The sequence below is a fragment of the Pipistrellus kuhlii genome, unplaced genomic scaffold (genome assembly GCF_014108245.1).
Source record: "Pipistrellus kuhlii isolate mPipKuh1 unplaced genomic scaffold, mPipKuh1.p scaffold_m20_p_6, whole genome shotgun sequence".
NCBI classification, from domain to species: Eukaryota; Metazoa; Chordata; class Mammalia; order Chiroptera; family Vespertilionidae; genus Pipistrellus; species Pipistrellus kuhlii.
In genome coordinates, this window is record NW_023425562.1 from 65,288,151 (window position 1) to 65,312,761 (window position 24,611).

At 35.8% G+C, this 24,611-nt stretch overlaps 1 protein-coding gene across 16 annotated transcripts in view; it reads right to left on the bottom strand.

The window, feature by feature from the left end:
- The window catches only part of TASP1 (taspase 1), a 233,348-nt gene that overhangs the window by 171,633 nt on the left and 37,104 nt on the right, over nucleotides 1-24,611 (bottom strand). For 15 of the 16 annotated variants that reach the window (XR_004984368.2, XR_004984367.2, XR_004984369.2 and 12 more), the window contains 2 exons: nucleotides 12,857-12,977; nucleotides 7,113-7,197 (listed from right to left, as the gene is read on the bottom strand). The exons of the other annotated variant lie outside the window; for it this stretch is intronic. Coding sequence is in view for 12 of the 15 variants with exons in the window: in XM_036418435.2 (XP_036274328.1) it covers nucleotides 7,113-7,197; nucleotides 12,857-12,977 (206 nt within the window). In the remaining 3 variants the exon portion in view is untranslated. The remainder of the gene's footprint in view (nucleotides 1-7,112; nucleotides 7,198-12,856; nucleotides 12,978-24,611) is intronic. 16 annotated transcript variants of the gene reach the window in all.

Genomic DNA, 24,611 nt, shown 5'->3' on the forward strand with positions numbered 1-24,611 from the left:
CCTTTCCCTATAATAGAAGTGTCAACCAAATTCACAATCCACAATGACAGATTGAAATACACGCATGCAATTGGCACCAATGAGAGCTTTATATAAGCATGTACCAGTGAACTTAACCTTTTATATATCCTACCTAATAAAAGAGTAATAAGCAAATTGACTGAACCTTCACCATGCCCAAGCCACACTCACAAGCCAATCAGGGTGAGCATGCAAATTAACCCAACCAAGATGGCAGTTAATTTGCATATCAAGACAGCGTAGAAAGCCAAGCACTGCAGAAGGGATTGAAGCTGCAGAGAAGCAAGCAAGCGGGGCAGGGAAGAAAGAAGGGAAGCAGGTGGGGCAGGGAAGAGCATAGCAGGAAGCCCCACTGCAGAAATCTTCCTACAACAGGCTACTAGTATAAAATAAACCTGCTTAATTAGACGTGCTTTCTGATGTAGCTAAACTTTTTCCAGCCCAATGAAGCAACCCAATTTCTCTGTCAGTTAATTGTCAGTAACACAGCAGTAAATATCAACACAAAGCAGATTATTATTGTAGACCATGAAGGGAGAACAAGGGGTAAAATATTTAACTGCAGCAGTGTTTGACTATATTCTGTGTAGTGAGAAAACCTGAAGTCACTTTCAAGGTCCACCATTTCTTACTTCTTTTCAGTCGGGTTAAGTGTCTAAACTTTCTAAATCTCTGTTTTCCAGCCATTGAAAAGAAAATAGGATTCCACCGAGTCTCCTATCTACCTACTCTAGGACTTCTGTGAGGATCAAATGAAATGAGGCACAGGAAAACGCTTCATAGACATTTGGTTAAAGTGTAAAATGTTTCCACCTGACTACAAAGCAAGTCATGTTCCTGGGCTGAAGAAACTCCAAGTAGCCTAGCCTAGGGAGAGGAAGCAGGTGTTGCTATGGTACATCATTACCCAGTGCCCATAGCCACTGTTTCTGGGCTGGGCTGAGCAGTGGGCTGCATTTTGTTCTATAGGGTCTCAGCAACATCGGCTGCAATTTGGTGAGGTATCTTTCCAGGGTAGTGGCAGGGCCTGTGTTCCACGTGGGGGAAGCTGAGTATTGCTTTGTGGGTGCCGTTCATTGTTAAATAGCCTGTCGCTAAGGAGAGGAAGCCAGGCACTGCTGTGTGTCATTACCCAGTGCCCATAGCCACCGTTTCTGGGCTGGGCTGGGCTGTGGGCCACATTTTGCACCATTGGGTCTTGGCAGCGTCGGCTGCGATTTGGTGGGCTATGGCTCTGGGGTGGCGGCAGTGCCTGTGTCCCACAGGGGGGAAGCTGAGTGTTGCTTTGTGGGCGCCAGGTCCATGATGCTGTTTCTCTGTAAATGACCAGTGCAGTCACGGCAGCTCCTGTATTCAGCATCTGCCCCCTGGTTGTCAGTGCACATCATAGTGACCAGTCGGACACTTAGCATATTAGTCTTTTATATATACAGATTGCTAATCTCATTCATTTATACCCCCACTCAAATTATTTTGAAGCAAATCCAAAATATTGAATTTCAAATATAAATATTTTGCATACATCTCAAAAAATTATTTTTTAACAGATAACCACAACATAACCAAATGACACCAAAAAACAATTAACAATAAATCCTCAGACTCAAAATATAGTCAATAGATGTTCACATATCCCTGATTGTCATATAAAATTTTGCTACTGTTTTTATTTTGTTTGTTAAACTGTTTGATTTGAATGGAAATTTAGTTCAAACTATATCGTTTGACAGGTCTCTTATATTTCTTTTAATCTTTAGGTTTCAAATTTTCTTTTCAAATTCATACAACTAAAGTAGTATATTCAAAAATTTAATAAATTTATAAACTACAATAGATTGAATAGTATTTTTAAGAAACAATACACTAGGATACTCAGGGAGTTGGGCTTTTGTAAACTACTGCAGGTTTTCAGTGAACTTTTGTGAAAGATTTCTGCTTCTGAACAAGAGTGAGTAACAAGGAAGAAATGTACACTCTTGCCTGAACCAATTAAAAAAAAGTCAGACAAAATATAAAAAACAACAGTTTTTAGATGTTAGTGGGCAATATATTGTAGGACACTGATCCTTGAAGGAAAGGAAACAAATAAGGTAAACCCTCTGACTGTCCCAGGTTTCTGCCTGGAGTTTCCAGCCTCAGCACAAGAAGGTTAATTCAGGAAGAGCCTGGCAGTCTCTCTGAGTTGGACATCCAAAGAAGCCAACCAAGGTAGCCAGAGTTCAGAGGGCAAGTACCAGAGAGGAGGCAGAGTCCTCTTCTACTCTTCAGTTGAGTAGAGATCAGTGTGTGTAAAAGGAAATTAACCAGAGCATGGGAAAGAATAATGTGAAAGCTGAGAGGAAACAATCTCCAAGTTCACACAAAGCCAGAGATAGCTCCTATTCCCACCAAAGTAAAAAAAAAAAAAAAAAAAAATCACTCTAGGCGCATCTGCTATAGTACTTAGAAGGATTTGGCCTGGATAGCAAAGCAAAATCAACTCAAGGCTAAATGCTTCCCTAGTGGCATGTAACAAAGTATAAAGCAAGACCTGAAAAGATGAAACTGCCTTTCAATATGTCAACCATATCCTAGAATAAAGCTGAAGAATATCTATTAAAATAAAAGAATATACAGCACCAAATAAAACAATGTCTGGAATCTAATGAAAATTATCAAGCATGCAAAGAAGCATGAAAATGTAATCTATAATGAAGAGAGGAATTATTCAATTGAAAACAATCCCAAAATAGTAAACATGATAGAATTAGTATACAAAGATATTAAAACATTATAACTCTATTCATATGTTCAAGAAGCTATAGGAAGTTCAAGAGGCTACAGGAAAGATTAAACATATTAAGTAGATTCATGGAAGATAGTTTCTTAAAGATACAAATCAAACTTCTGAAAGATAAAAAACTACAATGCCATAAATGAAAAATAAGTTAGATGGAATTAACAGGTGATTACATATTCAGAAAAATAATTATTAAACTTGAGAACAATGAAAATTATTCAAAATAACACAGAAAAAATGGAAAAGGTCAACAAATTATCAGTGATCTATAGGACTATTACAAGAAGTCAAATAGAGCCTGGCCAATGCATCTCAGTGGAGCGTCAACCTATGAACCAAGAGGTCACTGGTTCGATTCCTGGCCAGGGCACATGCTCAAGTTGTGGGCTTGTAGGGGGACCAGCAGGAGGTAGCTGATCAATGTTTTTCTCTCATCAATGTTTCTATCTATCAGTTTCTCTTCCTCTCTCTCTAACATTAGTAAAAACATATTTAAAAAACAAAAAACAAAAAAAGAACTCAAATAGATATGTAATTGAAATCCTAAAGAATAGAAGAGATGGGGGTTATCAGGAAAACATCTGAAGATGACAGGCAAAAATTTCCCAAATTTGATGAAATATAGAAATATATCCCTGTATACCCAAAAAACAAAACAGGCCAATATCTTTCATTAATATAGGTGCAAAAAATCTTTACAAAGTCTTATACATTATGACCAAGTGGAATTTATCCCAGAAAAGCAACTGTTGAATTAACAGCCAAAAATTAACCAATCAATATATTGACCAAGAAAAAAAAAATTATAAGATCATCTCAATAAATGCAGAAAAACATTTGAAAAAATGTTTACATTATGCAAAAAAGACACTTCCTCAGATAGACTTCAGATCGAGATGGAGGCATAGGTAAACATAGTACTCACATCCTCCCACAACCACATCAAAATGCCAACCAAACTACAGATGAAAAGCAAGGAGCTATAACCAAGATTACTCTATTCAAGAAAGCTATCATTTAGAACCAAAGGACATATAAAGAGCTTCTCAGACTAAGAAAGGCTAAAGGAGTTCATCACAACCAATATTACATGAATTGTTAAAGGGCCTTTTTAAGAAAAATAAGAAGAAAAATAAAAATAAAAAATATGAACAAAATGGCAATGAATATATATCTATGAAAATTAATCTTTTTTTTTCTTTAAATATTTGTATTGATTTCAGAGAGGAAGGTAGAGGGAGAGATGGATAGAAACATCAATGATGAGAGAGAATCATTGATCAGCTGTCTCCTGCACACCCCCTAGTGAGCACTGAACCAGCAACCCAGGAATATGCCCTCACTGGGAATTGAACTGTGATAGGTCGATGCTCAACCACTGAGACACACCAGCTGGGCTTTGTGCAGTTCTTCAGGAGTGGGGTAGTCTCTGACAAAGGTAATGGATGTTTATCATTAAAATAATCAAAATGAATCTTTAAAAAAACACAAAATAAATAAAGAAAAAAAAAGGGGGGGGATGGGAGGACTTTCTCAACATAAAAAAGAACATCTATAGCAATCTATAGCAACCATCAGACTTAACAGTAAAAGACCAAATGCTACTTCCCTAAGATCACAACGAAGCAAGAATGTCCACTCTCACATTTCTAGTCTATATTGCTTCAGAGGTCCTACCCACTGTAATGAAGAAAAATTAATTAAAGGAATCCAGATTATAACAGAAGTGAAATTAGATCCCCAGAAGACATGACTATCCATGTAGAAAATTTTGTGGAATCTATAAATGTGGTACTAGAACAATTGAGTATAGCAAATTCCCAAGATAGAACATCACTAGGAATAATAAAAATCACTCATATATTTATATATTGCCAACAAATTATTGAAAATTAACATTTTTTAAATATACAACTTATCATAGAATTAAAAAGAATAAAGCACTTAAGTATAAATTGAATAAAAGCTTTGAAAGACCTGTACAGTGAAAACTATTAAAACACTGTCCAGAGAAGTTAAAGAAATTTTTAGTAAATGGATATGTTGCAATCTTAATCAAAATTCCAGCAGCTATTTATAGAAATTAACATATGATTCTAAAATTCATATGGAAATGTAAAATGCCTAAAATAGTCTAAACAATTTGAAAGCAAAGAACAAAGCAGAAAAACGATAGCTAGTTCCAAACTAGTGTAGGATTACTATATGACATAATTTTAATAGCAAAATGGCCATCACTTTTTCCCCCAATATTTTATATTTGGAAAATATAAAAATATTACACTTCCTTTTTGATAATTACCTCATCTTGTTCTCTTTTTCCTACTTCCCAAAAATAATCACAGTGAGTTTGGTAACTTTCTTTCCAGACCTTTTGTGTGTGTGTGTGTGTGTGTGTGTGTGTGTGTGTGTGTGTCCTCTATAATAAAAGGCTAATATGCAAATAGACCAAACCGCCAAATGACCAGTCACTATGATGCACACTGACCACCAGGGGGCAGACGCTTGATGAAGAAGCTGCCCCCTGGTGGTCAGTACGCTCCCACAGCGGGAGCGCTGTTCAGTCAGAAGCCAAGCTCACAGCTGGCAAGCACAGCAGCAGTGGCAGGAGCCTCTCCAGCCTCCATGGCAGCACTAAGAATGTAGAGATCCCCCTACGTAAGCTAAACTGAACGCATTCAGCAACTTAGAGATCTATATATGTTACTATATGTCAATGTTTCTCTCTTTCATTTATGCTGCAAAGTAGTTAATAATACAACCAGAAAATAGTTTACTTAGCCATTGATGGACATCTAGGTTGTGTACAGGTTTATATAGAAGCCACACTGCTATATCCCTCTTTTGCTGCACACGCCTTCCTGTGTACATGTGAAGGTGTTCTGTCTTAAGGTGTAATTGCTAGAGCAAACAGCATGTGCATTGTCATTTTTTACATTAATCAATGATGTAAAAATGTCTCTCAACTAGCTATATGTTCCCACCAGCACTAATAACACAAAAAAACTCTTTTTCCACACCCTCAACAAGACTGGATATTAGTCATATAAATAATTAGTCTTATTAGTTAATTTTACTACTTTAGATAAGGTGAAAATATATCATTTTAATTCACAATTCTTTTATTAATATTATGATTGAGCAACTTTTCATATATTCATATGCCATCAATATTTTATTTTCTATAAGTTGTCTATTTGTATCCTTTAATTTTTAGAATTTTGGTTGTCTTTTTCTTATCAGTACTTTATACTTCTTAAACATGATGGAAATAATGAAACACATATTAGAGATTGCTTTCCCTTACCCTTGTTTTATTGAAAACAAATATTAAAAATTAACATTTCTTTGAAATTTTGTATAATCAACCTTTCTAATACCATGATTAAACACCTAAGAAGTATATGATTAAAGAATACCTTTAATTTATTTAGGTAAAAGATTTCAAGGTTTTTCAAAACTATTAATAAATTTATTTTCTATGACTTAAAATTATAACAGTCAAAGTAATTCCTACAGTTCTACTGTAATAACTTTCACACAGAACACTAACGTAACTTTCACAGCCAGGCTGAATACATACTGAGTATGAGACATATTTGTTAATAATGTTAGGCATGCTAACAGGATGGTGGTTATGCTTTGCAAACAGACAAATTTACAGAACTATCTGAGGGTAAAATAGGATGTCGAGGATTTGCTTTAAAATGTCAGGAGAAAAAAGATATGCATGAAAGAGATGAAGAGCAAAAGCATTGTTAATTATTGGAGCTGGATGACAGGTTCATGAGGGCTCTTTATAACATTCTCAACTCTTAGAACTATTTGAAAAGTTCAAAGTGTTTTTAATGAGAATTGTATGTTAATGCTGGAGAAGAGATGTGACCTGACTAATCTTAGTGTCACAATGTGTTTCTGCAGATGAGAAAAATTAAGTACTTTTATTCTAAGAACTCCTCAAGATTAACAATTAGTTTAGACTCTGGACTAGAATGTGCAAGATTCTTTTAAAGTTTCATAATAAAAAGACCCCAGTTGAGTCTTAGTAACAGCAAAAACATCCCTATGATCAACTACAAAACCCAAAATAACTCTGATCTCTTTTCTGCTTTAATCCACAATATTCTATTCCATCCGGAGTTCTATCAAGTGTACAAAGATCACAGAACAAAGTGAGTCTTCAACTCAAAGGCAAGCTACCACTGGTGTACAACCAACAGCATCAACCTTCTGTGGATAAAAATAGCCTTCAAACACTGCATGCACCAAAGACCAAAGACCCAGGGAAAGTCAGGCAGAACAAAGCGGTTACCAGGGAGGAATCCGGCCAGCAGAGAGCTTGCCCTTCTGCCCTTCACACAAGAGTCTGTTCGCAACTGAGACTGGGTTCTTGATTCCTATAAAATAAAATTAGCAGAAAATGAAGTAAAAAAGTCTTCAAGTTTCTTACTCAGTTTTGTGACAATTTCAATAAACACAAGTTTTAAATATCTTGGAAAACTCTTCTTTTATATATTAATACAAATCCTTAATTATCATAAACAATACAGAACAAATCAACAAATACATGAATACCTAGTAAATTCCAGAAAAGAACAAATATAAAACATACCTTCTCGTGTTTTGTCATATGCTATAGCAGCAAAAAACTGAATTTGAAATAATACACATTTAAATTCAGTTCCTTTTTAATATATTTCAGAATAATAAAAAAAGAAAAATAAACTGAAAATGTGACATCTACAATCAAAACCATACATTTCCTCTAAAAAAATGCCCTGGCCGGCTTGGCTTGATGGTTGGACATTGTCCCATGCACCAAAAGGTTGTCAGTTCCATTTCCCATCCAAGCACATATCCAGATTGTGGGCTTGGTACTGATGGGGGGGCCTGCAGGAGGCAGCCAACTGATTTTATGCCTTCACATCGATGTTTCTCTTTCTCTCTTCCTCTTTTTTCCTCTCTCTCTCTGAAAATCAATAAAAATATTTTTAAAATAAAAAAATAAATAAACATGATTACAAACAGCTTCAAATTTAATTGGGGAGGAAAATTAATGGCCAAATATTTAAAATCTCACCTGTAAAAAAGACTGAACATAGAGGAAGTTCTTCAAGCTAGGTAAGGGTAGAGAGAATAGACCAAGTATATACAAGATTGTTATCTAAAGTAATAGTTCAGATTGTAACCTAAAGTATGGTTCAGATTGTTTCCAAGAAGGAAAACAGAATGTGAAAAGTGAAAAATGGGCACTTATCTGGGAAAAATGATGGCAGTAAGTATTAGTTTGAAAGCATATCAGGAAGACAATGACAATGACAAATAATGACAATAATGATAAGGACAGAAGACAGTGACAATAACTTAGTATCTAATACTAGTGACCCGGTGCACAAAATTCATGCAGATTAAAAGGGGATTAATTAGAGCAAATAATTTAATGTTGCTATTTGCCCTTTTTCTATAATAGAAGTGTCAGAGATGAAAGGAAATAGTAAAATGTATATGAAAACCTCCCTCCTGTCAGAGTCTGGGGCACACCATGGTACCCAGAGTCAAGTCTCCGCCCACCCATATGCACCTCAAAACTGCATGAGACCCAGACCTGGCCGCCCTGGCCCCCCAATTGGGCTAGATCCAGACCCAGCCAGTACCACCTTTATCAAGCCCTGCAAAGGGTCTGAGGTTCCCCGTCACAGCCTCAGGCCTGAGTTCCCCCATCACAGCGCAATCTGATTTCCCCCAACCCAGCACTGGGGGTGCACCTTGAGGTCCCCATCAAGCCCAGTTGGGTAGGGGGCATGGAGTGAGGTCCCCTGTCAAAGCCAGTCAGGCAGGAGGGTGCAGCCTCAGGTCTTCTGGCTTGATGATGGGGCGGGGGCCACGGCCTGAGGTCCCCCGTGAAACGCCACCAGGCGGGGTTGCAGTCTGAGGTCCCCTGGCCTGGTGCCGGGGTGGAGAGTGTGGCCTGAGGTCCCCTGTCAAGTCCTGCCAGTTGGGGAACACAGCCTCAGGTCCCCTGTCAAGCCCTGGGGGGGGGGGGGGGGGGGCGTAGCCTCAGGTCCCTGATGATTGCTTGTTAAGGCTCCTTATGGGAATTTGGCCTCGGCTCTGGGTGCAGCCATCTTTGTGAAGGAGTGGTGGTCAATTAGCAAATTCCCTCTTTACTAGATAGGATGTGTCAGGCCCAGTGCCAATCCCTTAAATGTATCAGATTACTCAATTGATCCCTTCAGTCTTCCACATATTGATAAATACCTTTATGAACCCTATCTCATTACTGAGGAAACATTTTCACAGAAGCTTAACTCACCTGCCCAAGTTTAGTGCTGAGATTTTAACAGAGGCAGCTAATGCCAGAGACCATGCCCTTAACCATTAAGCTATGATGCCTCTCAGGACACTACTAATGTAAATAAAAAATCAGCAGTGGGATATAAAGCAGCTATAAAAATTACTATTAAGACCACCATATTGACATTTTAAAAAACTGTCACACACAAAAATGTATAAAATACCAAAGGATGGAAAAGCACAGGTCTCTGAGCTCTTAAATATATTTCTAAATAAATGATTCAATATTGTAGACATTAACAATTACCAAATTAACTTATAAATTCAAGTCTATTAATTCAAAATTTCAAAAAATTTATGAAGTATGCCAAGCTGACTCTTAAATTCATTAGAAAGAGAAAACTTTGGGAAAAAGTTAAGACTTCACCCAATAAGATTATTTTCATTAAAAGCTATTCTAATGAAAAGAGTGTGGTTTGAGTAGAAAATAGACAAATATATCAATTGAATAGAATAAAGCTAAACTTCAGACACAGACACACATGAATTTAGATATTTAATATGTGATACAGATAGTTTTCAAATGAGTAGGGCACAGATAGGGTACATATGACAGGCAGAAAGAACACATAGAGTGCTGGGGATCTGACTATTTTACTACTGTACCAGCTATCAATTTATTGGTTCTCAGCTACAAATCCATCCTTTGTTGCTTGATCTGTAAAAATGGAAAAGGGCCCTTTAAATGTTTCCTTTGCCAGCTGGCACACTGATATAGTTTGTCAGTAGAGGGCACTGGAGACACACTGCAGGAGAATGCTATCCAGCGCCTGGAGAATACCAGTTTTTCTCCACTATTTGGCCCACATGGAGTCTCCAGTGCTAAGTGACTGCAAGGAACAGTTTTCTCCAGCATTTGGCCACCACATGTTTTCCCCAGCTCTTGATTCAGGCCACGGCAGCATAGCTGACAGCCCCAGGAAGACTAGGACTGCACCAAGCTCAAGTCACTGATCCCCCCATATTCTCCTCAGCACGACAGGCATACATGGCAAAATGTTCCACCTGGTTGACCATCTAATGAGCCAAAAGCCCAATTGCTATCCTTGGCAACAGAGGTTTAGTTACCATGGCTTCCTGACTTCTGTGTGCCAATCTACCAGGCCAAACTCACCTGAGCCACCCAAGTTCGTTTCTGCTCTCACAGTGACAATGGCCTGGGTACCCCAGCAACTTCTCTGCCTGACAGTGGGCTGCAACCATACCTTCTACAACAAAGTCTGAATTCCCTTCCAAGTTAATCCCTACTTCAGTATTCTTCTGCCCTAGAATACAGTTTGAGTTTTCTTTCCATCTTCATATAGTTACTCTCTTATCACTATTTAATAATTCTTTATATTAAACCTCTCCTGTTTAAACTACTGGGTGATTTCTGTCTCCTAGTTGAACCCGGACTGATACAGCAACAATCGACCCGTGGTCAGCTCATGAGCCACATGCGGCTCTTTGGCCCCTTGAGTGTGGCTCTTCCACAAAATACCACGGCCTGGGCGCGTCTATTTTGAAGAAGTGGCGTTAGAAGAAGTTGAAGTTTAAAAAATTTGGCTCTCAAAAGAAATTTCAGTCATTGTACTGTTGATATTTGGCTCTGTTGACTAATGACTTTGCCAACCACTGCCATGGACAAATTACTAAACCTCTCCTGTGTCTCAGTTTTCTCATCTGTAAAATAGGGGGAAAAGTACTGACCTCATGTTATTGTGAGAACTAAATGATTTAATATGTACTGTATAAACTATTGGAGAAAAATGATTATGCAATGGTTATCTAATAAATGGTAGTTATTATTCAATAAATTGTTATTCAATAAATTATGTAGGGACAATGTGTTGGTCATTTCAGAAAAAATAAATAATCCATTTAAGAGTTAAATAAAAATATATTACACACATATTAGAAAAAAATATAGATGACTAAACTCATAATTGAGAGAAACCTTACAAATGCAAAATACAAAAGCCACAAAAGAGAAATAAATTTGACAAATAAAAATTTTAAATTCCAATATGATAAAGCACATTATAGTTTTACAAGGCAAGCCACACAAGAGGTATAAACAGTTCACAGAAAAATGTAAATGCTCTTTAAACATGAGAAATTTCATTAAATACCAATAAAATTTTACAATAAAAGAAAATAAAAACGAATTGAAATACCATTTCTTACCTATCATACAAATAAGAAAGAATATAGAATATTGGAATAAATGAATAATCAAATAGACATGACATGTAGAACATGTACCCAACAACTATAAGATATCTACTCTTTTCAAGTTCACATGGACCATTTATCAAAAACACATCATAATATGGGCCATAAAGCAAGTCTCAAAAGACTTTATGGGCTTGGAATCTTATAGCGTATGTTTTCAGACCACAGTGAAATTAAACACTAGAAATAAATAATGAAAGCTAACAAAAAAGTCTTTAGAATAAGAAATTTGAACACTTATAAAAGAAAGACAAATTCCTTAAAAAACACACAGGAGAAAAAGAAAATATAGTCTTATAACTGTTAAAGAAATTAGATCCCTTTTTAAAAAACTTCCCACAAAAACTCTACTACTAATTTAGAATAACTAATGAATTCCTCCAAACAATTAAAAAGAAATCATTCCAATCATACACAAACTCTTTCAAAGGTCAGAAAGAAAAAAAATCCTTAGCTCATTTTATGAGGCCAGCCATACCATGATTCCAAAACCTGAAAAGAATATTATAAGAAAGAAAAATTAAAGCCTATTATGCGAACATAAATGTCAAAAATCTTGAACATCAGCAAAATATAAAAATAAAAACTTATGACCAAGAAGATTTTACGCCAAGAAGGGAACATAAATTTCCTTTAACAAAATAAAGGAGAAATTTCATATCTCAGTAGATGCAAACTAGCACTTAATGATATTCAATACCCATTTATAATAAAAACTATCAGCAATCTAAGATTAGAAGGGAACTTTCTCAATATGATAAAGAACATGTATGAAAATCCTACTAGCAGGATACAAAATGGTGAAATATTTAATGTTCTCGCTCTAAAATCAAGAAAAAAGCAAGGATGTATACTGTTACTACTTATATTCAACATTGTCCTGGATGTCATAGCCAGTATAAAAATGCAAGAAAAAAACAAAACAAAATACTTAAATGGTGGTGGTGGTGGTGGGGGGGGGGGGGGGGGTAAGCAAGACTGCCATGATACATAGGTGATATAATTGCATTTATAGAAATTCCAAAGGGACCTATTTTTTTAAAAAAAACTCTAATATTCACTAGAAAACCAAAAGCTTCATATGATACATTTTTGGGATATTCACTTTATAAAGGTGGTCTGGAACAGAACCCACAATATTTCCTAGGTATGCTTGTATGTCGTTTGAATTTTTTAACAACAAAAAAAATTATTTCAAGTAATTACAAAATTATGATTTCCAATCATTATAAAATTAAGAGAATATGCTAACACATTTGAAATGTCTATAATCTTTGAGGGGATGGAGAATGATCAAACTCTAACAAAGACTGTATACAGCTAAAATTTCATGTCTTAAATTTAGTAAAAAAAAAATTTTAAGTTTGCTGTCAACACTATTCCAATTAAGAATGGTGGAAAAAACTGGAATAGGTCTTTGATGCCATAGAATGATAATATTCATAGTTTTACAAAGAACAGAGATAGTGTGTTACAGTGTCCACATACCACTCAGGGCTCCAACAGCTCCAAAATTTAAGGATTTTCCATCCATTATGCTGGCATCACATTCAATTTCACCCAGGAGATTTAGATTAGATCCCATTCCTGCATTTGTAAAAGGAGAATCCTAAAAGATAAAAACAAAAATTACAATATCTTTAGTCTTGAAGATTTAATATCAACCCTTCATAAACTGTTCCATGAACTAGAAAGGGAAAGAAGGCTTCATACTTTTTTTTTGCTGTTATTATTAAGTGGAATTGTTAATTTCACTTTTGGATTTTTTATTACTAGTGTGTAGAAATAAAATTGAGTTTTGTATGTTGATTTTATATCTTGCAGCCTTGTTGAACTTGTTTATCAGTTCTAATAGTTTTTTATGAGTCCTAAGAATTTTTTTTGTATACAAGGTCATGTCCTATTCAAATAGAGGTAGATAACATTACTTCTTCCATTCCAATATAGATTCTCTTTATTTCTTTTCTTTTTTTATGCTGTTAGTGCTCCAGTTTTTGTAGCTATCCTTTATTACAGTAAAGACCTTCTAATTTTACTTTGTTGAATGGTTTGTTTTTTCATGAAAGGATGTTGGGTTTTGTCAAATTATTTTTCTGTGTTGAGATGATCATGGTGTTTAGTTTTTGGTTTTTGTTCCTTTATTCACATGGTGAATTACATTGATATTAAATCAAACTTGCTTTCTGGGACCCCTCTTTTTCATGGTATATAATCCTTTTATGTTTTGTTGCAAATGGTATGCTAGTATATCCTTGAGTATTTTTGGTGACAATATATATATACATAAGGTATATTGGTCTGTAGTTTTCTTTCCTTATGATGTATTTGTTTTGTTTTGTAATCACAGTAGTATTTCTAACATGTAATGAGTTGGGAAGCATTCTTTCCCTGTGATTACAAAACAAAACAAATACATCATAAGGAAAGAAACCCTAACCCTAACCCTAACCCTAACCCTAACCCTCTCTCTCTCTCTCTAACTGGATGACACAGACAAGAGTGCAATGATGGTCAGAGGGAAGGGGGTGCTGGCGCTGGGCAAAAGGCAGGTGGAGGGTTGGGGAGACTCGGAATGGGGACATTTGTAATAGGGTTAACGACAAAAATAAAGTTTAAAAATTCAATAAAATTTTTAAAAAACCCTGCTACCTTGTTTTTCTAATACAATAAATTCAGTTTTTAAAAAATATATACCACTAATCTTGTTATATGAAGACCATACAACAAGATCTCCAACAAGAGAATATATGAAAAAGTTAATAATATAAAATCTTACAATAAAAAATAAATGTCATGGTGACAAAGTCCCAAAGGACTCCATTGTTTACAAAGAGGAAGGGAGAGAAGGGAAAAGACATTAGATTGACACTTAGAGAATCACTGCATAAATGAAGGGCCTACTCCAACATAACATATGAACAACTCTACCTCACATTCCAGAAATCGGGAGTCAATCCAGAAAATTAACTGTTCTGAGGTGAGACTGGTGTCACCAGGGCAATTTGGATCAACCTAAAAATCACCAAATGACCCAAGTCATCTTCAAATGTCCCCAGTTTCCTGGATTTCTGCCAAATCTAAGAAAAACTGACATTAAAACCATCCAAATATACACCTATAATTTGAGCAAAGGGGTCAGAGATTTGAGACCAGAATTTTTGTCCTAATGCAGTTAGACAACTTAATTGTCCACAGAATTTTAAAAGATAACACAGTAAAAAATAACAAAGAGGGCTGTATAATTAAATAGAAAATGAATTATACCAATGATCAATATTTTCAGTACTTAAAAGAAAATATGAGATAGGGAAGTTAACAGCAGATTTTGTTTAACAGAAGAAAGTTAAACAAAAGCAAAGAATAGTCAGGAGGCTAGAAAATTCCAGTTGGTGGAAATGAGGTTAGCAGCATGGAAGCAAAGGGAAAGTGTCAGAACTACAGAAGATACTACTCAGCAAAAAGGGTTGGTTGGAGCCAAATATGGACATTGCTCTATGCCACTCGTGAGAATCTGGAGTTATTTGGGAAAACATTGGGAAGCCAATCAAGCTTTCTATATAAAAGATAAGATGAGTATATTGGTCAAATAAATATAAACTGACATTCATATATTGTATGAAAAAGAAAGGGAGGAGACTTGGTATGGAATGATAGCAGGGAGAACAGGAAGGTGAAATAATCAGAATTTACAAATTTCAGAGACAAATATAATCACTAGTAAGAAAAGGTATTTTATAAGATGGAGGGAAGAGTGTGCATAACTAGGCATAATGACTTCTAATAAGGCTTCCCAAGTGAATATTTCCAGCTAAATCAGTTATAAATCTTGGGAAAGAGATCACAACTAAGTAAAAATTATAGTTTAAAACAGATAAAGACAAATTCTTGACTGGATTATTTCATATTTTGAAAAGTATAAAAATCAGAAGCCTCTATAGGCATATAACAAAGATTGTAAGCAAAGTACTAGGTGTAACGGTTACTAATGCAAATTTTGTAATCAAAGAAAACATGATAAGTTCAAGAGAACATCAAAAGTGCTTTATTCAAAGTAATGTCCATTGCTAGCTACACGTTTCCCCCATCTTTCAGGTAATTTGTGAATACCATCCCAATAGGAGTTTCCTTGTATTGAGGCAAACCATTCCATTCAGAGACCCAATTTTCCACTTTTTCTTACGTTTTGAAGTACTGCTCAGAAAGTGTGTGTGCCATCAACTGGAACAAGTGGTAATCTGAAGGAACAAGGTCTGGTGAATATGGTGGGTGGGTTAATACTTCCCAGGCAAGATCTTTTAACATGTCTTTAACTTGTTTTGAAGTGTGTGATGGTGTGTTATCATGAAGCAAAATCACTTTGCCGTGTCTTCTGGCACATTCTGGTTGTTTCACAATCAAAGCGTGGTTCAAATTGATTATTTGTTGTTGATAGTGATTAATATTAATGGTTTCACCTTTAGAAACTCATAATATTCCACACCTTCCTGATCCCAATAAACAGAGCATTGTCCTCTTTCCAAAGCAATTTGGCCTTGAAGTAAATGTTGATGGTTGACCTGGATCAACACATGACTTTGTGCATTTGGGAATTCTCAAAATAAATCCACTTTTCATCACCAGTAACAATTTGATGCAAAAAAAGACTTTCTTTCATGCCGTTGAAGCAACATTTTACTGTCTTTTCAGTTTTCCATTTGTCTTTTGTTCATTTGATGTGGCACCCATTTTCCTTCCTTTAAAATCTTTCCCATTGCTTGTAAACGATCGAAAATTGTTTGCTGAGAAACGTTTAATCTTTCTGCAAGTTGTTTTTGTTTGACGTGCATCTTCATCTAATAATGCTTGTCATTGTTGGTCTTCAAACTTTTCTGGATGACCTGGACATTTTTTGTCTTTTACATCGAAATCATCACTTTTAAAGCATTTAAAACCAGTGTTCACAAGTATCAATGAGATGGAACATGTTCACCATAAGTTCCCAAGTATATGATTACTTTTCCTTCAGAATAAAGTAATGAATTATAACTTCCCACAAATGCTATTTTTGGCACGAAATTTGACAATTTTTAAAAAATATATTTTATTGCTTTTTTACAAAGAGGAAGGGAGAGGGATAGAGAGTTAGAAACATCAATGAGAGAGAAACACTGATCAGCTGCCTCCTGCACACCCCCTCCTGGGGATGTGCCTGCAACCAAGGTATATGCCCTTGAACAGAATCGAACCTAGGACCCTTCAGTCTGTAGGCCGACACTCTATCCACTGAGCCAAACTGGTTAGGGCTGAAATTACTAGACATTTTTAAGTCAACATTTTATGTTGACATCATAAAAATATCTATGATGCCAACACCTTCAGAAAATTAGACATATGAAGTTTTGAAGCTTGCAGTTAATACAACAAAATAGCATACATACAAATCGCACATATATCTACATATGTGTAACTCCATATATTGAAAAAGTCCCCATTATTAACTGGTACACCTAGTAAATTACTAAGGGTCTTTTTGATTCTATCTATATAACCTCTTTTGCTTAATCATATATATATCTTCAAAGTATATAATAAAGGTGTTGCAATGTGAGAAAAGTGTGATGCATCCATATTTAATAATTCCTAAAATACAAAAACAATATTACACTATATACACTATCTCAACAATCTTTTAAATAGGATATATCAGCTAATTAACTCTAAAAATTAAATTCAACATAATATCCAATTAGAAATCACAAGCTGAACTAAGTTATTCTGAATATGGCTCTTGCATGATGGTGTAAATTTGACATTCTTATAAAACATAAGGGAAAAGTATGCAAGAAAATTGAATATCTTAGAACCAATTTTTTTCAAAAACATTTCTTCTACTTCGAAATATATTTATAACTTCAAGGTATGTCTACTAAACCTACTTATGACCCTAAAGGCATAATAAGGAACATATTTGTTCTCCTAACTAGAAAATCAGACAAAATAAATGAGTCAAACAGACTTCATTCAATTGCTAGCACAGGGCTCTGATCATGTGAGAAAAGACACAAATCAAACACCTCAATTTAATTCCTAGAGATACTTTCTAGACCATGGCACAGGAAGGAAGAACCCAAAAATAAGCCAATATTCTTCTAGAGCTGAGGAGACCATTATGATTTCAAGGAGGCCAGGAACACTTGAACTACAAAGAAAAGAAAGCTACACGGTGAGAGCACCAGAGACCCTTAGTCTTTAAATAAAGTATTATACTTGTAAGAAAACTAATAAGGTCAAGAAAAGAACATCTACAGCACTTTAATAAGCTGAATAATTTCTGGAGTTCACACAGCGGTGAGAATAGGTCGTGGTCCCATCAGCCAGAATGAGGGTATCAGAAAAGTCGTAGGAGGTAATGCCTCAAGAGTTGGGCCTGAAAGAAGACTATTCTAAACCTGCATTAACAAGAATTTAAAGCAAGACCTCAAAATGATTGAAGTGACTTAAATTAACAACAGTGTCCTAGATCAAAGTCCAACAATATTTGAAGAAATACTATAATATCCAACTCCCCAAAATATAAGATTCACAACATCCTATATAATAAAAGCCCAGTGACCATAAAGGCATAACGACCAGAATGACCGCTTGACCAGTCGCTATGAGGTACATTGACCACCTCTTGGTTTCCCACACCCCTCAGTCCACAGGCTCTTATTGCTAGATGGCAAACGGGGAATCATGGGGAACCAGGGTGGGCAGTGGTGGGGTGGGACTGGGGACTGGCAAGCAGGTGGAAGATGGCCCTGATCGCAGGCTAGTCCTCAGGACGCGACCCACACATAATTTCGTGTGCTGGGCCTCTACTTTAGTATAAAACCAAAGATTATGAGAGATGCAAATAATCAGAAACATATGGCCCAAAACCAGAATAATCAAACAATGTAGAGAGACCCAGAAATGACACAGTTAGAATTAGCAAACAATTATAATGTTAGCTAACAATGTTAAACAGTTTTCATATGACCATACTTTACATATTTAAGGAGGTATGAGAAAAAATAAAGATAAGAAGGAAAGAAAAGGTATTAAAAAATAAACTGAACTTCTAGAAATAAAAAATAAAATAATCTAAGATGAAAAACACTTAGGAACAAAAAGAAAAAGACTTTTACATTAGGTAAAAACTAAGGAAATTTGAATGAAGTATGGACTTTAATACTAATGTGTCAATATAGATTCATTAATTGTGAACAATTTACATACTAATGTAAAATGTTAATAACAGGAAATTAGGTGTTAGGTACATGGGAATTCTCTGTACTATTTTTGAGACAAAAGGAAGGTAGATAGTTAGGAATTAGGACCATGGGGGCAAGGAAATAGATTCGAAACCCAACTAGGAGGAGTTATTAAGACACCCCAAATGGACTGGGAAGAAAAGGCATGTGTGGTAATCATGAGCTTTAAAACATATAGATAATACTAAGACAGACATCGTGCAGATAACCAATCACAAAGCAGTGAGGCAAGAATATATACCCAAAAAAAGCACACCCTCTATCCCTTTCTCTCCCAGGGAAGCACACAATGGATACCTGACATTCCAATATGGATGCTTATGGCCATGTGGGCCTTCCCACAGGGACTATTAGATTTTAATTAGCCTGGTTGCTAAACTACTCCTGACTGTAACATGAAAAGAAGCTCTGGACACAAGTCTGTTCCTAGAACCCCAGTTACACCTTTTCCAGGACTGGCTTCTCCCAAAAAACTTCGATTTCGTTAGTCGTTTTTGTCTGCGAGTTCATTCTTCGATTTTTTCAGACTCAAAACAATTTTGGTTTCTCTATCTTCTCAATTTTCCTATAAGTTTTAAACTGTTCTAAAATGAAAAGTTTATTATCAAGCCACAGCATAGAAGAAAATTTTTACAAAACATAAAGGATTTGTATCCCTGTATACGATTCATTAAAGCAAACAATCCAAAGTTTTAATGGGCAATTTTATGTACAGATTGCAAATAACAAATGAAAAGATGCATAATACCATTAGTCATTAGTGATATGCAAATTATCACCACAAGATACTAATAAAACAGCTAAAATTAAAAAGACTGACAATACTGAGTATTGGCAAGAATGCAAAGGAACTTCAGCCTACATTGATGGTGAGAATGAAAATAACAGAGTTTGACAGTTTTCTTTAAAGTTAAGCATACCATAGACCCACCAATTGTACTCCTAAATATTTATCTAAGAAAACTTAAAGTATATTTCTATGCATAAAGACTTGTATTCAAATGCTCCTATCAGTTTTAATCAGAACAGCTAAGCATTGGAAACAATCCAAATGCCCATCAACTGATAAACAGATAAATAAATTGTGATGTAACAATATAATGAAAATCTACTCAGGATTAAGGGAACAAAATCCTAACTAAATACCCAATAATGTGGATGAATTTCAAAATCATTACACTAAGTGAAAGAAACCAGTCACAAAAGACTACATATGTATAATTTCATTTATACCAAATTCTAGAAAAGGCCAAATTATTATAAAAAACAGAATGGTTACCAGGGGCCAGTGAGAAAAGGGAATCAATGGCAGATAGGCATATGAGGAAATTTTGGGGGTGATTAAATGTTATATGCATCATGACTGTATTGGTGGTAACATGATTATATACATTTGTCAAAACTCATTACACTCTCACTTAAAATTGGAGAGTTTTGTTGTATATAATTATGTTTCAATAAAGTTGACAAAAAGTATATCTATCACTTGCTATAAACTGGTCACTCTATATACCAACTTTACTCTTATAAATAATATGCATAAGCTTTTCAAATGTTCATTTATACTTATCTTCTGACCCGAATCATTTTGTACAACTAGTAATCATTATGCCCAATCAGAAGCCAAGAACACTTTACAAATCTGTTGGACACTATTACTCTCATTCAAAAACCTACCAGTCTCCCATCATACTTAGAATAAATTCCAAAGTGCTAATTACCAAAGTTTACAAGGCCCTATGTGATCTGCCCCTCCATTCTTTTCCCAACTTATTTCCTCCCCTTTTCCCTCTTCTTTACTATGCACCAGCAAAACTGAACTCCTTGCAATTTCCTGAGCACAGCAAGAACATACCAATTCAGGGCCTTCACATTTGTTCATTCATTCCTTTAAAATGTTAAGTTTAGTGCATGATTTTAGTAGGGAAAAGAGTTGATAAATACAGATTGTATATGTGTATAGAAACACATGTATACATAAACAGCTGCTGTCCAGTGAAAATAAGTATTATAAAGAAGAATGAAGTGTGAAAAGAAGGGACATTGGGATACTTTTCCCTCTAATCAAAAACTCCTTTCCCCAACATCTGACCATGGCTTTTTTCTTTATGCTGTTCCTGTCTCTGCTCAAGTGACATCTTATCAGAGGGCCCTCCCCTTAGTGACTTAACATTTCCCCAGCCAATTTCTTTTCTCTACTATTTTATTACTAAAGACCCGGTGCACAAATTTCGTGCATGACGATATGTGTTCCTCAGCCTACCTCTCACAATCCAGGACAGCTGGCTCCCAACTGCTCGCCTGCCTGCCTGCCTGATTGCCCCTAACTGCTCCTGCCTGCCAGCCTGATCATCCCCTAACCATTCCCCTGACAGCCTGATTGATGCCTAACTGCTCTTCTGTTAACCTGTTTGCCCCTAACTAACCTCCCTGCAGGCCTGGTCACCCCTAACTGCTCTCCTCTGCAGGCCTGGGTCCCCCCTTCCCTGCAGGCCTGGTTGCACACAACTTCCCTCCTTTGCTGGCCTGATCACCCTTGCCGGCTTGATCACCCCCAACTGCCCTCCCTTGCAGGCCTGGTCCCTCTCAACTGCCCTTCCCTGCTGGCCATCTTTGTGATGGTCATCTTGTGTCCACATGGGGTCAGTCATCTTTGACGACATGGGGACAACCATCTTGTGTGTTGGAGTGATGGTCAATCTGCATATTACTCTTTTATTAGAATAGAAGCCTGGTGCACAGGTGGGAGCCAGCTGGTTTGCCCTGGAGGGTGTCCCAGCTCAGGTGGGGGTTCCCCTGGGACATGGGGCAGCGTGGGTGAGGGGGCCTGTGGTGCTTTGCAGGCTACGCATGCCCCTCCCAGTGACCCAAATGGAGGCCCTGGTATCTGGGATTTATTTATCTTCTAAAATTGAAATTTTTTAGCCTTAAGTGGAGGCCAAGGCAGGCCAGGGCAAGCAGAAAGCTTGGCTAACTCCATTGCCGGGAAAACTCAATTATCCTGCTCTCTCCATGGCTGCAACCATCTTGGTTAATTTGCATACTTGCTCCTGATTGGCTGGTGAACATGGCTTTGGGTATAGTGGGGGTATGGTCAATTTGCATATTACTCTTTTATTAGTCTTCTTCATAGCACTTTTTACTACCTGAAATTACATATATTTTGTCTGTCTGATTCTCTCCATAGACTGTAAATTCTATAAGTGTAAGTGCTACATCCCATGTCTAAAGTAATACTTGGCACACAATAAGTACTCGATAAATATTTTCAGAATGAATGAATAGGAGTTCATTGCAATTAGATATAAAAATATTAATCATTGTGAACAATAATCCTTTAATCAAACAGATACTTACTGATTCTTACAGGTTACTCCTCTAGAGAAATACCAGAAAATGTAATAGAGTGTTGAGTATTCAATCTTTTCACAATTAAAATAAGAGAAATAAAATAAATTCAGGCAATACTATCTTTAGTTTGTTTGTTTTGTAATACATTTCTTTATTGATTTCAGAGAGGAAGGAAGACGGAGAGAGAGAGATAGAAACACCAATGATGAGAGAGAATCATTGATTGGCTACCTCCTACATGCCCCTAACTGGGCAAGCTCACAACCTGGCCATGTGCCCTTGGCCAGAATGAAACTTGGGACCCTTCAGTTTGCAGGCCGATGCTCTGCACTGAGCCAAACCAGCAAGAGCAGTATCTTTTGTTTTTATTAAAAGCAAAATCTTATTTAAGTTTATTCATGCCTTTCAGAAGAGACAACGCTTATAAAAAGTAAGATCCCTTTGACTGCTTAACCCAGCACAGAGAGGGCAGGAAGGTGAAGACACAAGCCAGGAGCTACATGCCCATCATAACATGGAAACCCTTGCCTATTAATGAAATATGGAAACACCAGGCCAAGGCAAAGATCTGCAAAGCATTTCTCTTTCACTGTAAACCACAGTCTGTATTACCCATTTTATGTCCATTGCTGAAAGCCTAACATAAAAGAACTATTTGCAAGGCTATGAGTATGAGATACACTGCACCTCTGGGATGCAGATCTATTATGAGACCTCTATTAACAACTCTTACAGATGCAACCAATTTAGTTTGCAAATGTAAAAAAAACTAGACTATAAAGTTATTTTTATATAAAAAGATTTATGGCTGTCCAATTTACTTTTTTTAAGTTAGAAATTTATAGGAAATTACTAATATATTAGTATTCACACTGTTTTTCAAGTACAAATTCAACAAAAATATCATTAGGTGATTGAAATGTAGAAGAATAAAATATTTGTGTTAATACAGCCTCTTATCCAAAATTAAGTAGGCTAACATATCAAAATGTAATTGAAATTATTCTATTAATAAGCAGGTACCTTCAGTGATATAAAGCTAATGGGAAAGGGGAAAAAAACAATTAGCTTTGAAACAAACTATCTTTTTTATTTTTTTTACAACAGAGAATAAAAACAGGATGTATACTCCACTGTTATTATAGTCTTTTTCTCAAACTAACACTAGTAAAACTTGTACAATATAGCAATCTTACCTGATACTATCCCAAGAATTACAAATTCCCTGGTATTTCATCATCAATTCTCAATATTTACAGGATGAACAGAGGCCAATAAAAATGTACTGCCAAAAACTCATTGAGGGATATTTTTTGTTTAGCTCAAATTTTCAAGAACTGGATTGTTGAAAGATTTCCAATTAAGAGTCTACTGTGGTGGTACAGGTTAAGATTCATTCATTCAAAAAATATTTATTGGACATCTATGTGCCAAGGCAAGTCTTTTCTATAAAGATCCAGATATATAATATAGTTCAGGCTTTGCAGGCCACACAGAAAATTCTACAACTACTCAATTCTGCTGTTTTAGTGTAAAAGCAGCCAGAAAAAATACATAAATGAATGATTATGGCTATGTTCCAACAAAACTTAATTTATAAACACTGAAATTTGAATTTCATATAACTTTTAAGTGTCATGAAATATTATTCTTTTGAAAATTTTCAACCATTTTTTTCTGAACCTACTTTGAACATTCTAATTTTTTCAAAGTAAATACTTCAGGTTTTCTACCATTTAAAGAAATAAAAACCATTCTTGCACTGGGCATGGTCAAAGGACTATAAGGGAGAGAGAAAAAGATCACAGCATTAGTTACCATTTATTTTCCTAATCTGAGGGCTGATTACACAGCTATGTTCACTGTGAAAATTTCAAGAAATTGTCTCTTTGCAATAAATGTGTATATTTTTGTATATGTATACTCCACTTTGACAAAAGTTTTTAAATTATCGTGTAATTTTTTTAAAATAAAAGATTAACTGCAAATTTTTAAAAAACTGTTACCATTGTGGGGTCAGGTTCCAAGGGTTCTCTCTGTATTATTTCTTACAAATGCATGTGAATCTACAGTTATCTAAAAATTAAAAGGTTTAAAAAAAAAAAAATAGCAATGAAAATTTCTAGACTGACATCCCCAAAGACTGTGATTTAGGCCATGTGAAGTGAGATAGGGAATCTTCATCTTTCTGAACAAACTACCTCAAGTGATCCTGATCCAGCGGGACCATGGCCCTCATCTTGAGAAACTCCAGCCTACTAGTAAATGAACTTCATAAGCTGTTTACCTTCCCTTTCTCTGCAAACCCCATTCATAAAGAGGCTTAAAAGGCATCTATCAGCAACAGCACAGAGGAGGTGGACAATAAGACAGCACAAAATAAGTCATGAGAGCTACAAAAATTAATCACTCTGAAAGCCAGAATTCAACTTTTACTGGAGAAAAATTAGATGAATTGAAAAAACATTAATAAAATGTGAAAGAATCACTAGTAAAAGGATATACAGAGCTTTCTCGATAACCATGATAGAGGCAACCACAAACATTATGTGCAAATCAATGATTTTTTTTTTAGGGGGGGGTGTTATGTTTTTCATTAAGAAGTAGTGGATTCAGCC